This window comes from Diachasma alloeum, unplaced genomic scaffold (genome assembly GCF_001412515.2).
Source record: "Diachasma alloeum isolate Michigan unplaced genomic scaffold, Dall2.0 Dall_scaffold_00856, whole genome shotgun sequence".
Classification (NCBI taxonomy): Eukaryota; Metazoa; Arthropoda; class Insecta; order Hymenoptera; family Braconidae; genus Diachasma; species Diachasma alloeum.
In genome coordinates, this window is record NW_021680977.1 from 173431 (window position 1) to 187585 (window position 14155).

At 35.2% G+C, this 14155-nt stretch overlaps 1 protein-coding gene across 1 annotated transcript; it reads left to right on the forward strand.

The window, feature by feature from the left end:
* Window positions 1–866: 866 nt before the first annotated feature.
* LOC107044970 (40S ribosomal protein S19) lies at window positions 867–4912 on the forward strand. The gene is made up of 3 exons (XM_015267052.1): window positions 867–939; window positions 1196–1266; window positions 4485–4912. The coding sequence occupies exons 2-3, from the start codon at window positions 1196–1198 to the stop codon at window positions 4876–4878; spliced, it is 465 nt and encodes a 154-aa protein (XP_015122538.1). The 5' UTR covers window positions 867–939; the 3' UTR covers window positions 4879–4912.
* Window positions 4913–14155: the final 9243 nt, after the last annotated feature.

The window sequence follows — 14155 nt, forward strand, 5'->3', positions numbered from 1 at the left end:
TAAATGGCAATGTTTTCGTTCTCCCCCCCTTTGTGCGATGATGATACTTTTGGCCGGATGACTCTTGATTTTTGAAGAATTTTATTCTTGTATACTATAGGATTATTGATGCTTTGTCTTTCTTCGGAATTAGAAATTTACGAGTCATGTGTTTTCACTAAAATTTTGCGCGTGTCATTGAAAAAATTGAAATTAATAAAATCTTGATGAACAAAAATTTGTTATTTACTTCATTATTAATATTTATAGGAAGCAAAATGAACATTTCAATAATTTATTCATGTTAAATTGGGGTATAATGTATTTTTCAAATTTGTTTCTGTAGTTGAAAACTGAAATTTTTGTCACCATTTCGGAAATTAATTCTTTTTGATACCCGATTTTTATTTTTTTTCTTTAGCAAGTTGATTTTGAGAATGAAAATCGATTTAAATATGAAAAAATAGATTCAAAGATACCAAAACAATTTTGATCATTTTTTCATTTTCAATGTTACATCTGTCGATTTTTTTCCCCATAAAAAACTATAAAATCAGGTCGTACGCAATTAATTTCAAGAAAGATCCTATTGATTACCATTAAAGAAGTATATTCGATCATGTTGATGACTGTGCAATTAGTTGCGATCTTTGCGTTGAAGCAGGTCGAGGAGATCAACTTAAAATTAACTAAATGACCCCCGCATTTCGCCAAATTGTTGTTTCGCAAAATTTCAACAATTATCTCTAGCTTATTGGATAGGAAAAATCGTGTCAAAGGATGAAATCCTCGATTTATGGCGTTATAACTGTTTTTCTTTAGGTACAACTAAAAAAACTTCAAATGTCGCGCTATTGAATGACAGTGTAGTTTTCAAACTCACCACTTCCGGTTTGATGCCGCTGAAGAAGCACCTCCGCCATCTTGGAAACATTCTTTCCGGTCAGCACCGTCACAGAGGTGTGTGGTATTGACATTTTATGTGTAATTTAAACAAATTAAACCTGACAATCGAACATTATAAACGGCTAATCAACATTTCTAGGCCTTGATTAATTCCTGAATGTAGTTTCTGCTTCAAGTTGTTGACTTAGAATCTAGAAATATTAATGGCAAAGTTGTCCCGGTGGCACTGGCACCCATGTGCTTCAGTTTACTCTCCAAATTCGCTTTATTCTTCATTGATAATCAAATTGTGTATTTTAAATTATTCCAGATGCCGTCTGTAACGCTCAAGGACGTCGACCAGCATAAATTCGTGAAGGCCTTCGCCGCCTTCTTGAAGAAGTGAGTAAAGACCTTTCGAAAGCATTTCTAACCTCAAATTTCGGGTAATCAATCTGCATCCATGCCAATTTTTCTTTACAAATTATACCTTAGAAACTACACTGAGAAAAAAATTATTTTTGCCAAATATTCATTTACTTGAGAGGACCATTTATTTTTTCAGAATCTTATTTCTGCAATCGAGTCATTCTCAGGCAACCCTACTTGGGTTTCAGTTATGGCAATCATGGTGCTCTAGAAGATGACTATGTTGGACATGAGCTTGGATGAACACCTCCAATGATTATTCATTTTTCCTCAATTTCTTATTTTCTACAGGAAAGAATTTAGATCAATTTTTTAATGTTTATAATTATTGAGGGAGTTCATTCCAGGTCATAACTAACATGATGATCTTCTAGAGCAATATAATTGTCATAATTGAAACCGTGTGAGAATTTCCTGGGAAATGAATCGACTGGAGAAATACGATATTGAAAAAATGAATACTTCTCTCAAGTAAATGGATATTTGGCAAATTTTTTTTTTCTTAGTGTACCCAGCTAACAATTTACTGGTAAATTTCCGGATATTTACCGGTCTTGCTGAGGATTTTTAGATGGCACCCGTAAAAATGGTTCTCAGTGTAGTACATTTGACAAAAAATATCAGAAGAACTCTTTTCTGACGCGCAAAATTTTCGGTCAGCAAATCCCCCTAAATGAAATCCACTAGTTCTCGAGATATTTTCCGAAATATTTGAAATTTCAATTTGATTTTTAATATTAAAATCAATTTTTAGACATATTTCGATAGCTCTCAATTTTTTTCATACTGGCACGTAGGCACTGATCTTCCATTTTTTAAAGTGATTTCTCACATGTCTTCAAATAGAATTTCTTCTCGTATACGCTACCTACCTACCGCAGATTGCGCCGCTTGTGGCGGAAAATGACAAATTGTTAGGTACAAAAAAACAAATAATAGAAACTTTTTTTTTCAATTTTGACCTGCCACTGAATGCCATAATCGCACTTGAATTGAATGGAATCATACTGCAAAATGTATGCCCAGATCAAGGAAAGACCGCAGATCCAGTCACTGGAATCCACATCTAATTATATACCTTTTTCAGTTGTTTTTACTTTAAACGATATAAGTAGCTTGTTTATTAAAGGTTTAGTTTGAATTCAAAATTCAACAGGCGGAGCTATAAAGTTAGTCATTAACACCCAAAAGTGGCCAAAAAGCGCCGGAGAGACCGTTACTAGTGCCCTTCATCAGATATGCAGCTAGCGTATAGTCAGACTAAAATTTCTTTTCCCTTTAAAAAATTGTATTTCAATTGTTTTCATTGAGAACTCAACATTTCGACAATGGAAACCATGGAATCCTGTGGCCTGAAATTAGGTTTCTGAAGGAAAAGAAGATTTAGTTGGACTATATCAGTAGCGAAGTGGTAAAACGGTTTAAGTCGACTCATCTCCCAGTTGAGTTCTTGAGGAATATTTCCGAATCTAAGAGAGATAGCGAAATTTTCGTGATTGCATTTGTCGTACCGCTCAATCAGTTCTAAAAAAAAGTTATAACAAAAATTTTGCTATCTCCCTTAGACTCCGAGATATTCATTGAAAACTGGTCAATAGTTGAAATTGACTTGTACCGTTTTACCATTTCGCTACTGATATGTAATACCACGAGAGCTTCACAATTATTGTGTATTTTCCGATGGGTTAGTTGCAAACAAACGAAGAAGTTAAGTTTTTCAGATTAACAAATCACGTATCGAGTGACTTTTTGTGTACGATATATTAAAATGGGGGAAAAATAATTACTACATTTGATTTTGTCCCGTGAATCAACGAAAAACAACGGTTTTCAGTTTTACCTCTAAAATCGTCGGAATGCCTCAGTTTTCATCCGATTGACATTTTTTTTTCAAAACGTTTGTTAGACTCCAAAGAACAAAGGTATCCGTTTTATTTTTTTTTCTTTACTGTTTTCGCATTGAATTATCAATTTTTAGTTTTTTTTTTCAATTTTCTCATGATCCGTTCAATGGATCGTAAAATAGATACCTGTGCATACCTTTGTTCTTTGGGGGCTACCGAACATTTTGAAAAAAATGATTGTTAATCGAATGAAAAGTGAGGGACTTGGACAATTTTAAAGCTAAAAATGAAAAACGTGATTTTTTCTTAATTCACGAGCAAAATCGATTGAACTCGTCATTTTTCGTTTTTTAACATACGTCGTCATATCTCTAACTTATCTTGAATGTCTCTAATGAGGACTTTGAAATTTCACCGGGATCTGTGCTTAAAGTATATCAAAGGCTCATTTTCCCCTGAATCTTCGAAGTAACCTCATCGATGCACTCAATTTTTAATTGCCATGCTGTGAATCTGTTTATTGAATATTTCAAAAGTCAAGTTGACATTTTGGCTACTCCATTGCCTGATGTACAATATTAAGATTAACCACATAATTTCTGAAGTTTATAACCATAATCTTCTCAATTTGTTTAGCCAACTAGCTTCCTATGTGCATGATTCCATCCTATGTTCCGCATCTTGAACGTATGTTTCTATCATTAGCTGTAATATTTATCTTTTATAAAATTTCGACATGTATGTTAATGAATTATTTGACCCTGTAATTGGCCTCGTACATTGAAAAAATGAAAGAGAATTCAATTTACATCCATTAAAATGTAATCGAAATAATTTTTTTTTGCTTTAAGGCCGGGTTAGATTATCTTTCGAAGGTTATCTCGATTGTTTTTCCATTTTCATAATGTAAAAGAACATTGAACATTTTTAAAGAGCGTTTTTAATAAAGATTCAAAAATAAGTCCGATAGAGAGGCAATAGTGAATGGATAATTCATCATGGTAGCTAACGATCTGACAGCCATTAGATACATCAAATTATTAATTTGCAATTTCCTCCTCATTGGGTTTATTTCCCAATATTATTCAAAAACGCTCTTTGAAAATGTTCAGTTTTTTAACGTTTTTTTGATTATACAATCATAATTTTTGGAGACTCCAGGGCTATACAAAACTGAATAGCAATTTAGATCATTTCAGATTATCAAAATTAAAAAAACAACCAAGATCACGCTCGAAAGATAATCCACCCGGGCCTTAAATTGTCAATAATTCAGGTATCTTAATAATGTGTTAATCACCAAAATTCTAATGCAATTAATTTTCAGTATTTCTTCTTCTCTTTCAGGACAGGCAAGATGCGTGTTCCAGAGTGGGTAGACATCGTGAAATCCGCCAGATTCAAGGAGCTGGCTCCCTACGACCCTGACTGGTACTACATTCGTTGCGCTGCTCTCGTTCGTCATATCTACATCCGCAGCCCAATTGGTGTTGGTGCTGTTACCAAGATTTTTGGTGGTCGCAAACGCAATGGAACCCACCCAAGCCACTTCTGCAGATCAGCCGGTGGAGTAGCCAGGAAGGCTCTTCAGAGTCTCGAGCAGCTGAAGCTCATCGAGAAGGCACCACTTGGTGGCAGGAAACTCACCAGCCAGGGACGAAGGGATTTGGATCGCATTGCAGCACAGGTTAAGGCCAAAAGCAAGAAACAAATGAAGCTGCAAGAGACTCTTGTTCTTTAGAGATTTTTTCGATAATAAAACGATTTAAATGTAATCAAGTGTTTTTTGTTTGCTGAGCCTTTTCAATAATACCTTCTGAGGGAAGTAAACAACTGAAGAACTGATCGTGTTATTTATTTATTTGGATTATTTATTGAGGATTCGATTAAGGATATTCAAGTACTTTGGCTATTTTTTCTCCAGTGAAATTCTTTTCTACTTTTGTAGTTGAACATCAGAACTTTCATTTAAACCTCACTTGATCCTATGTTGCCAGACATTTTACAATGATTTTATTATTCAAACATTGCAGGGTGAACGGTTATGGGAAATTGGAGTCTTGTGGTAGGATCTAAAATGCAAGAATCACCTAAATGGGGATATGATGGCTTCCATACCTTCAAGAATGTTTCAATTAGCAAAAAAAAATCATTTCCAGTAGTAATACCACCGCATTTTCTTTGGCGACTATCCAATCGATGAACGATTTGGATCAATCATAGAATTTCTATTAGAAATTTTTTTTCTCAGTGTAGCAACGAGAGGGAGAAGTTTTGCGGATTAAAAATGCAAAACTTATCCCGATCGTTGATACGCAGGAAAACATGAGGGAAATGTCCGATTAATTTTGGAGGTCGAATGGTATTCGACGGATTATTTTTAGTAATCGGATCCTTCCCAAACTGACTCATTTTGACTTTCTTCCTGACTTTCTTTCACTCCGCAAAATAAGATTTGACAGTTATTTGGTTAGAGAAACAATTGCAGAGCTACAGGAAAATTATCAAAAGCTAGGGGGAAATAAACGCTGTAATTTTAATTGGGAAGTACTTCATGTTATTGAATACTGAACTCTGATTGGCCCAGGGAAGACCAGATCCGATTACAAAAAATAATTAGTAGTAATTTTAATTGGGAAGAGTATTTCATGTTATTACTAAATAACCAACTGATTACCGATTACCAAAAATAATCAGTACAATTTTCATTTTATTTATGGAATATTCAATGTAAGTAGAAATCGTCCAGAAACTAACCCCCGTCCAGAAATTGATCTGTTTCCCTTAGGTCTGAATGTGAAACTCGATAGTGAACCATTGAAACACATTTTTTTAATTTGAAAAAAAAATAAAGTTTACGTTTTGAGGCAGATTGATGAAATCATTTGAAAAGTGCATTTTTTCTTAAAATTACGAGTATTTTCTATGTATAATTCATAAACAATCAATTTTCTACCATAAAAATCATTTATTCGGAATAACAAATTTATGCATATTCAAAATCGTACCAAAAATCGATTTCATGCCTAAAAAAATTAGCTTGTCGAAAGTTTACACAATTTTAATTATTTATTTATAAACAACGAATGTTTAAACAAGCAGGGGACAGCGATCATATGGCAGCGTGCAACGTGACCGTGAGAATGTTACTGAGTGATGTCTTATTTTCTTTTCGCCATCAATACATTAACGGCGGGCTTCCGAATGGTCTGAAATATTACAAAAGTTTACAGTTTCACAACACTAATTAGCAGCAACAATTTCGGATGGTTCCTGCCACCTCCATGGATGCCATCGAAATTTCAATGTTTCGACTACTTCATATGAGCGGATATACATATTTTCTGTCAAAAAGGCAAGTTGATATGTTGATTTTTGCACAAGCTAGTGTTTACAAAGTTTTTGTTTTATGAAAAAACGGAAATATCTCGAAAACTTTGAATGAGCGGGTATAGATGTTTTGATTGATTTAAATAGAAGGCATCGAAACGAATATTTCGAAAACAAAAAAATCCAAATCGGTCCACTAGTTTTGAAGATATTTGCGGAAAACGATTTAAAAACGAATCGCTTTTTCTCCAACACTATTAGATCGCCCGGGCTGAAATTTTGCACAGAATTTTTCCTCATTAAGCCCTATAGTCTGACAGAATTTCAGATTTTTTGAAATTACATTAGCCACTTGATTACTCAATTTTCTAAAAATTGACCACCGGCAAGGTGGCGGTGGACGTGGTCATATATAGACATATATCCTAATCCATCCTAACCCTAATCTAATCCATTGAATTATAAGACGAATAGAAAATCATTATTCTCACCAGTAGTCCCAATAATAAAAAAATTAATAAACAATAGTTGATAAAAAAGTTTTTTTTGCTTAAATTGCGTCAAATAGTCGTTTTTCGGCTGTTTCATTTTGCCCCACTCTCCCCTATGCATCATCAAGCATTGGAAAAACGCAAAAACTGAATGTTTGACGGTACATGTTTAAAAAATGGTGTTGAAATTATTTAAATTTTACGAATCCTGCGCTCCACAGCATATGATCAAAATTTTTGGTCTCTAGCCGACATTTTCTCCATCTATTAGTGACTGAGGAAGAATCCTATTTTATCCATTTATTTTTATTATTAAATAGATGTGCGATTAGGGATTTTCGGGATATTACATTTTTGATGAGCAATTGATTAATGGAACTGCAGAACGATTGGAATCAACATATTTCACTTGCATAATGATACAATTTTCTGACGAGGGACTAGAAATGGACATTGTCGATGCAAATTTTTGTCAATTATAATGGAAACCTGACCCTCGTTTAGAGCCGCTTGTACCTGCACAATCGAACTGTTTAAGTTTATATAGCTCTCATGGATAGCCGAGTGTTAGATTATTTCGATAACGCATTTTCCGCCACGGCGGGCGCAAAGTACACATTTCCCCGCTTCGCGGGAGGGAAATCTGACTTTGCGCCTACGTCGTGACGGAAAATAAAGTCCAGACCACGGAAGGTTAAATAAAGCTCCCTTACCCATGTGCTTAGAACCCTCGCCTTCGCCTCGGGTAGTAATTCTGCACCTGGGCACAACTCCTTTATTTTCCCTGCCTACGTAGGGAATATACTATTGTTCGTTGAAAATATCTCTTGTCGCATTTTTGCCTAATATGAGAAGCACTCGGTATAAATGGATCTGTAGAAATTGAAGAATCTACGCATAATTCATTCATTTCAATCATTGAATTTGATTTAAGGATCGTAAAATGGATATTTGTGGACGCCCGCATGAAAAGGGACCACTGTGTCGATATGGTGTTATGTATACTCTGATGATATTGATAACATTCCACACATTTTGAGCCCAAAATGATCTTCATAGGGTCAAAAGTGACGTTGGAGAAGATGGGAAAAACAATTTAACATTGGTGCAAAGGGGAGTTGCTGGCACAAAAATGTGAATATCTCGGAAACTAGAATCGACAAAGTGGCCTCTTTTCATGTGGACCTCCACATTTGACTTTGTTTTTCAGAGTCTAACGAACATGAAGGAAAAAAATGTCGATTGGATGAAAAATGGTGCAAGGCCGATTTTGAAGCTGAAAATATGGAAAAAGTTTTTCGTTAATGTCTGGGGCAAACATTCATGTGGATCATAATTTTTTCCATTTTTCAACGTATCCCATCGTATATAAAAAGTCGCTCAATGGGTCCCTAGTTCTACCAAAAACTTTCAAATCTCACCGACGTCCCCTCTTGATAAAATAAATCAGGTGTACGTTACCTGGAATAACTATTGAACGAATTCCAATGGAATTTTTTGAATTTCAATTTGAATTATTGTGCCTGTGATGTTATATTTGAAGGGGGTCCGCGGTGAAATTTGAAAGTCGCAGGGGGTTGTCTCTATTATGCCGATGACGTTGGGAAGGGGGGGGGGTCTTATACATGGCCTGTACTGAATTCTCGATATACAGCCCCCCCCCCNCCCCCCGGAATCGACTTAGCTCGTCGGTGAGTTTTTCAAAGATATCTCCGAAACTAAGGGGAGATAGCGAATTTTTACTGAAAAATAAAGAGGGCGGTTCTCAATTTTTTGGTTGTAAATTCTCAATGCACCCCCCCTTTCAATTTTTACTGAAAAATATTACATTAAAGAAGGGAATTTATATCGCGTGCTAAATGGAAAACGGTCGTATTGACCGATCATTGTAATCCAATTTTTTATGAAATTTTTTTTTGGCACATACGACCTTTTTCCACAAATTTTTTTTCCAATAGAAATTTTTAATGATGCTGCGAGACACTTTACGAGACAAAACTTGGAAGACACTCTCGGTCTCGATGAACATGGAAATCTTCCCGAGTGGAAATTCAAATCAGGCTGGAGTCCGAAACTGATCCGTAAAAACTGAACAAGGTCAGTTTTTGACAAGACCTTGTAACGCTGTGGAGGAGCCAAATCTGATCCGAATGTGCAGATCCGAACTTTTCAATTTTGACTGATCAGAATACGATCAAGAAAGACTGAGTCCTAACGGATCCAGATAGTTTCGTCAGTAACTGGCTGAATACTTATCGGAAACGCCTGATCAAAAAAGGCGGACCAGTATCGGATTTCTGTCTTACTTCTGATCAGCCAACCTGATCAAAATTTCCTCTCGGGGTTGCTCTCGTCTCAGTCTCGAAATACGCACTATCGACTTCTCTCGTGATGATTCCGAGTCAATTTATCTTTATTTATATTTCGGTCTCAAGTTGTTCGTGTTTTTTAAAGTAAAATTTCGGTTTTTGTCTCGGTTTGTCTCGTCTCGGTTTTCTACATATAACAAACGCGAAAAACTGGAAACCGAGATGAGATAAATTGACTCGGAGTGATCACGAGAGGGGTCAATACTGCGTATTTCAAGACTGAGATGAGACCAAAAATTTCCGTGTTCACTGAGACCGAGACAATCCCTCCAAAGTATTGTCTCGTGATGTCTTGTGAAATGTCTCGCGACATCATTAGAAATTTCTCTAAAATAATGTTCATTTCTTTAAAAGTACGACCGAACATCAGAAAAATTAAGAGAAAACAGTGAAAAGATTTTTTCTCAATTTTTCCACTATTGGAGAAATATTTGAGGAGAAAGATATGCCCCACAAAAATTGTCCTCAAAATTTAGGTCAAAATGATTCTGCAGAGCCTAAATTGTCTACATTTCATGTTCCCTAGATTAAGTTTATACGACCTTTTTCCACTTTGTTGACATAAAAATCTAAAAATGGTCAGTACGACCTTTTTTCACTTAGCACGCGATATAGCGTTCCTCATCTTTGTGACGTCATAGGAAATGAGGGAATGGGATTTGGATGAGGTAGGAGGGGAACCGGGATTAATATTGGGAGGGGCAGCCCCTCCCAATTTTTATTGAAAAATATGGGGCGAGGGGGGGTGCTCTCAATTTTTTGGTTATGAATTCTCAGTTCACCCCCCCCCCCCCAATTTTTACTGAAAAATAGCGGGGTGGGGGCTCTCAATTTTTTGGTTGTGAATTCTCAATTCACCCCCCCCCCCCAATTTTTACTGAAAAATAGCGGGGTGGGGGCTCTCAATTTTTTGGTTGTGAATTCTCAATTCACCCCCCCCCCCCAATTTTTACTGAAAAATAGCGGGGTGGGGGCTCTCAATTTTTTGGTTGTGAATTCTCAACGAACTCCCCCCTCCCAATTTTTCCGTAAAAAGTCGCTATCTTCCTTAGTTTCGGACGATGTAAGTCGTCTACTGGTGCAGCGGAGGGTTGTACTGAATTCTCGATGTACAGCCCCCCTCCCTCCCGTAATTTACTAACTCGTTGGTGAGTTTTTTCCACTGAAAAATTGGGGGGGAGGGGGGCTTTACATGGAGACGATCAACTGAACGATTAACTGGATAATCAAATAATTAATGGTTGAAACTATCCATTAACCAGTTTAGTGGATCGATTTTGATACACATTGATAACTAATCATAATAATAGATAATTAATTATTGAAATTAACAATTAATTCAATATTCAACAATTTTGTAATTCAATGAAATATTATCAAAATAATTAGGAAATTGATCTTAGTTTTGAGGCTTTCGCGGCCATTATTAATGACATTATTAGCTTCCGGATGGATGCCGCGTTTGGTTTCAGCATTGCGCCGACGTTTCGCAAACATTGCAGTCTGCATCTTCAGGGCTATGAGCTCCGATTCGGAGCTCACTGTTTGCGAAACGTCGACGCAATGCTGAAACCAAACGCGGCATCCATCCAGAAGCCAATAATGTCAATTAGGAAATTTATATTTTTGATTATCTGTGGACTGAAGAATCAATTAATTTTCTGTAGTGATTAAGGATTGATCCGATAATCAGATAATTGCTTATCGTTCTTGAAGATTACTCCATTTATCCGAAGTTTCGACTTGTGAGTAGAAAAGTGAATTAACATCATCGGAGAAACATCATTGACTTGTTTCAAGCAGAACGAACCGATTTATTTGCGTCAAAAAATTTAGTAACGAGAGATTTGATACAAGTCGAGTCCCAAAATCTCTTTGGATGAAGTAGAGTGGGACTTAGATCGGATTACGCCGGGCTCGAACTAAATCAAGTCGGACAATCTGTTAGGATCAAGGCGACGGGTCGGTTAAACACCTTTTTGTATGAGATTTCATTGACTTGAAAAAAAAAAAACATTTTCCAACACCAAGAAAATTATTGTCATAAACCTCCCTCGAAGATTGAAGAATTTCGGAATAAATTTATTCCGGATTAAATTTTTTAACACAAATTTTCAAGTTTTTATTTGAGCGATTTTTCGATTTTCTAATTTTGACGGTAAATGGGCTAGAATGTTATGAAACGTAAAGAAATGATGTTTTTAGGGTCATATCTCAATGTATTTGTGTGACCACTTGGGTTTTTGGTGATCAATTTTTAGAAAATTCAACATAAATAAGATGAAATTTGTCGATAAAAGTCTGAAATATTGGCTCTGAAATATTGGTAGCTAGGATTAAGCTTCACTTTGGTGCGCGATTTCAGTTCGATTGGTCCAGTAGTTTCTGAGATATAACAACTTCTTTAAATTTCGTTTTTCCTCAATCTCTCAAAATCTACTCCACCGATTTCATTTTTTTTTTAATAGTTGTCGATAACCTCTATCTAGATCAATCAAAATATATGAGGTATATTCCGCGCCAAATGAGTCAACCGTTGAACCTCACGGGGCGGGGTTCAAAAACTATCTCTCCAATTTTTTCAGATTTTTTCAGCAGTCCAGTTTGAAGATATGATTTTTTTCTCTTTTTTTTTTTCAATAATTTGAGTTCGCTCCATATGATTTTTATTTATTAACCGTCAAAATTTTTAATTTTGTACTGCCTATAAGAATATTTTTAGTAAAAAAATTTTTTCGCTCTTTAGATGCTCATAATAACGAATTTTTGAAAAACAAAGTTGAAAAAGTTGAATTTTTAAAATTACGTCACTTTTGATTTGTTTCATTTTTTTTCCAGTTGTTCTGATAATTAAAACAAGTATTTTGAGCCGTCATACAAGTTGGGGATCCTCCTGGATCTATTTTATTTTCATTTTTTTCTTTTCGAAATTCCGCAAATTTGGTCAAAACACCCGAAAATGAGGTCGATTGAGTTTGATTATGGAGAGTATGAAGTGAATTTGACTATATACCTATATACCACATAGTTTTCAATACATAATCGAAGTCGTTTTGGGGCGTTTTGACCAAATTTGCGAAATTTCGAAAGGAAAAAATAAAAAAATAAAATAGGTCCAGGAAGATGCCCAACATGTATGACGGCTCAAAATACTTGTTTTGATTATAAGAATTGCTGAAAAAAAATGAAACAAATCAAAAGTGCCGTAATTTTCAAAATTAAACTTTTTCAACTCTGTTTTTCGAAAATTCGTTATTATGAGCATCTAAAAATCGAAAAAAAATTTTTACTAAAAATATTCCTATAGGTAATACAAAATTAAAAATTTTGACGGTTAATAAATAAAAATCAGATGGATAGAATTTCAGTTATTGAAAAAAAAACGAAAAAACGAAAAAAAAATCATATCTTCAAACTGGGCTGCCGAAAAAATCTGAAAAAATTTGAGAGATAGTAGTTCAACCCCCCCAATCGTAGAAAAAATCGCCATCAATTTCTAAGAGGGTGAAGGTCAACGGTTGACTCATTTGGCGTGGAATACCTCATATATATCCGTTCAGACAAAATTTGAAGATATTGCCGTTTTTCCGTTTTTTCATGCAAGATCTTGTTTACACAATAACTTAGTAAAAAATGGAGAAAGCGAGTTGAAATTTTGTATGCTTCTAGCTTTTATAACATAAAATGTTGGTATTGTGGATGGGCGCAATCGGTCGAGCGGTTATTGAAATATTCAACCTTTTGTGTAAATATATTTCTTCAAATATTTCATAAACTACTGGACGGATTTCATTTTTTTTTTCAATATACTTGTCTCGGTAGCCGCTATCCAGATCAATCAAAATATATATACCCGTCCATACAAAGAATCAGAGATATTTCCGTTTTTCGTTTTTAAAATTTTTTTATTCTTATACGCACGATATTTTAAGAAAAAATGAAAATAGCAAGTTGAAATTTGGTGGAATTATAGCTCTTACAATATTACACATTCGTATTTTGGATAGGTGCGATCGGGCGAGCAGTTTCGAAGATACTTAACCTTTTGTATAAATCTATTTCAGTAAAAGGCTGAATATCTTCCTTTAGACATGAAAAACAAGGAAAGGACTAATAACGCAAAAAGTAACGGTCACATGCCTTTTGCCGGATGGGCTTGAACCCCTGCTTGTTAGTTTGATTTTCTTGATAAAAAGGAAAGAAAAATAGAATGAAAAAAGCGTAGAAACTTTGAGCCGAGGGAATTACATAGAAAACATCTGAAAGAATAAATTATATAGAAAAATCCACTCTTATTAATTTTGTCTATAGAATATTTTCTATTGAAAATTTCACAAGAATCGGCCAAAAACTAATAGAAATCTAATAAAAATGTCTCGCGAATTCGCTAGTTTGTTCTATTAAACTTTTTCGTGCGTGACTGTCGACGAACTTTCGCTCAAGATTGATCGGCAGATTATTTTGATTTATTCCACCACTTAACTGACGATATTTTCAACTGGGCTTGGTGCCACCTGGCCTTTATCGAATAAAATCAGAAAGATCAATAGAAATTAACTAATAACACGAATCCATTCGGAAGTTTACTACCAGATAGACGCGGCCCCCTACTTGTTTCCAATTTCCATCTCTCTAATTTTTCAACATGCAATTTTTCAAATCTTGAAAGGTATTCCTCGACAAAAAAAAAGATAATATTAATGAACAGAAATTGCTTCACATATCGTTTTTTCCCACATCTTGAACCCTCCAAGGGGGGGCGTTTTAATCGCAATTAACCGCCAGTGCTCACCGCAGCGCTAGCAGTCTCCCTCCGACAGTGCTCGCT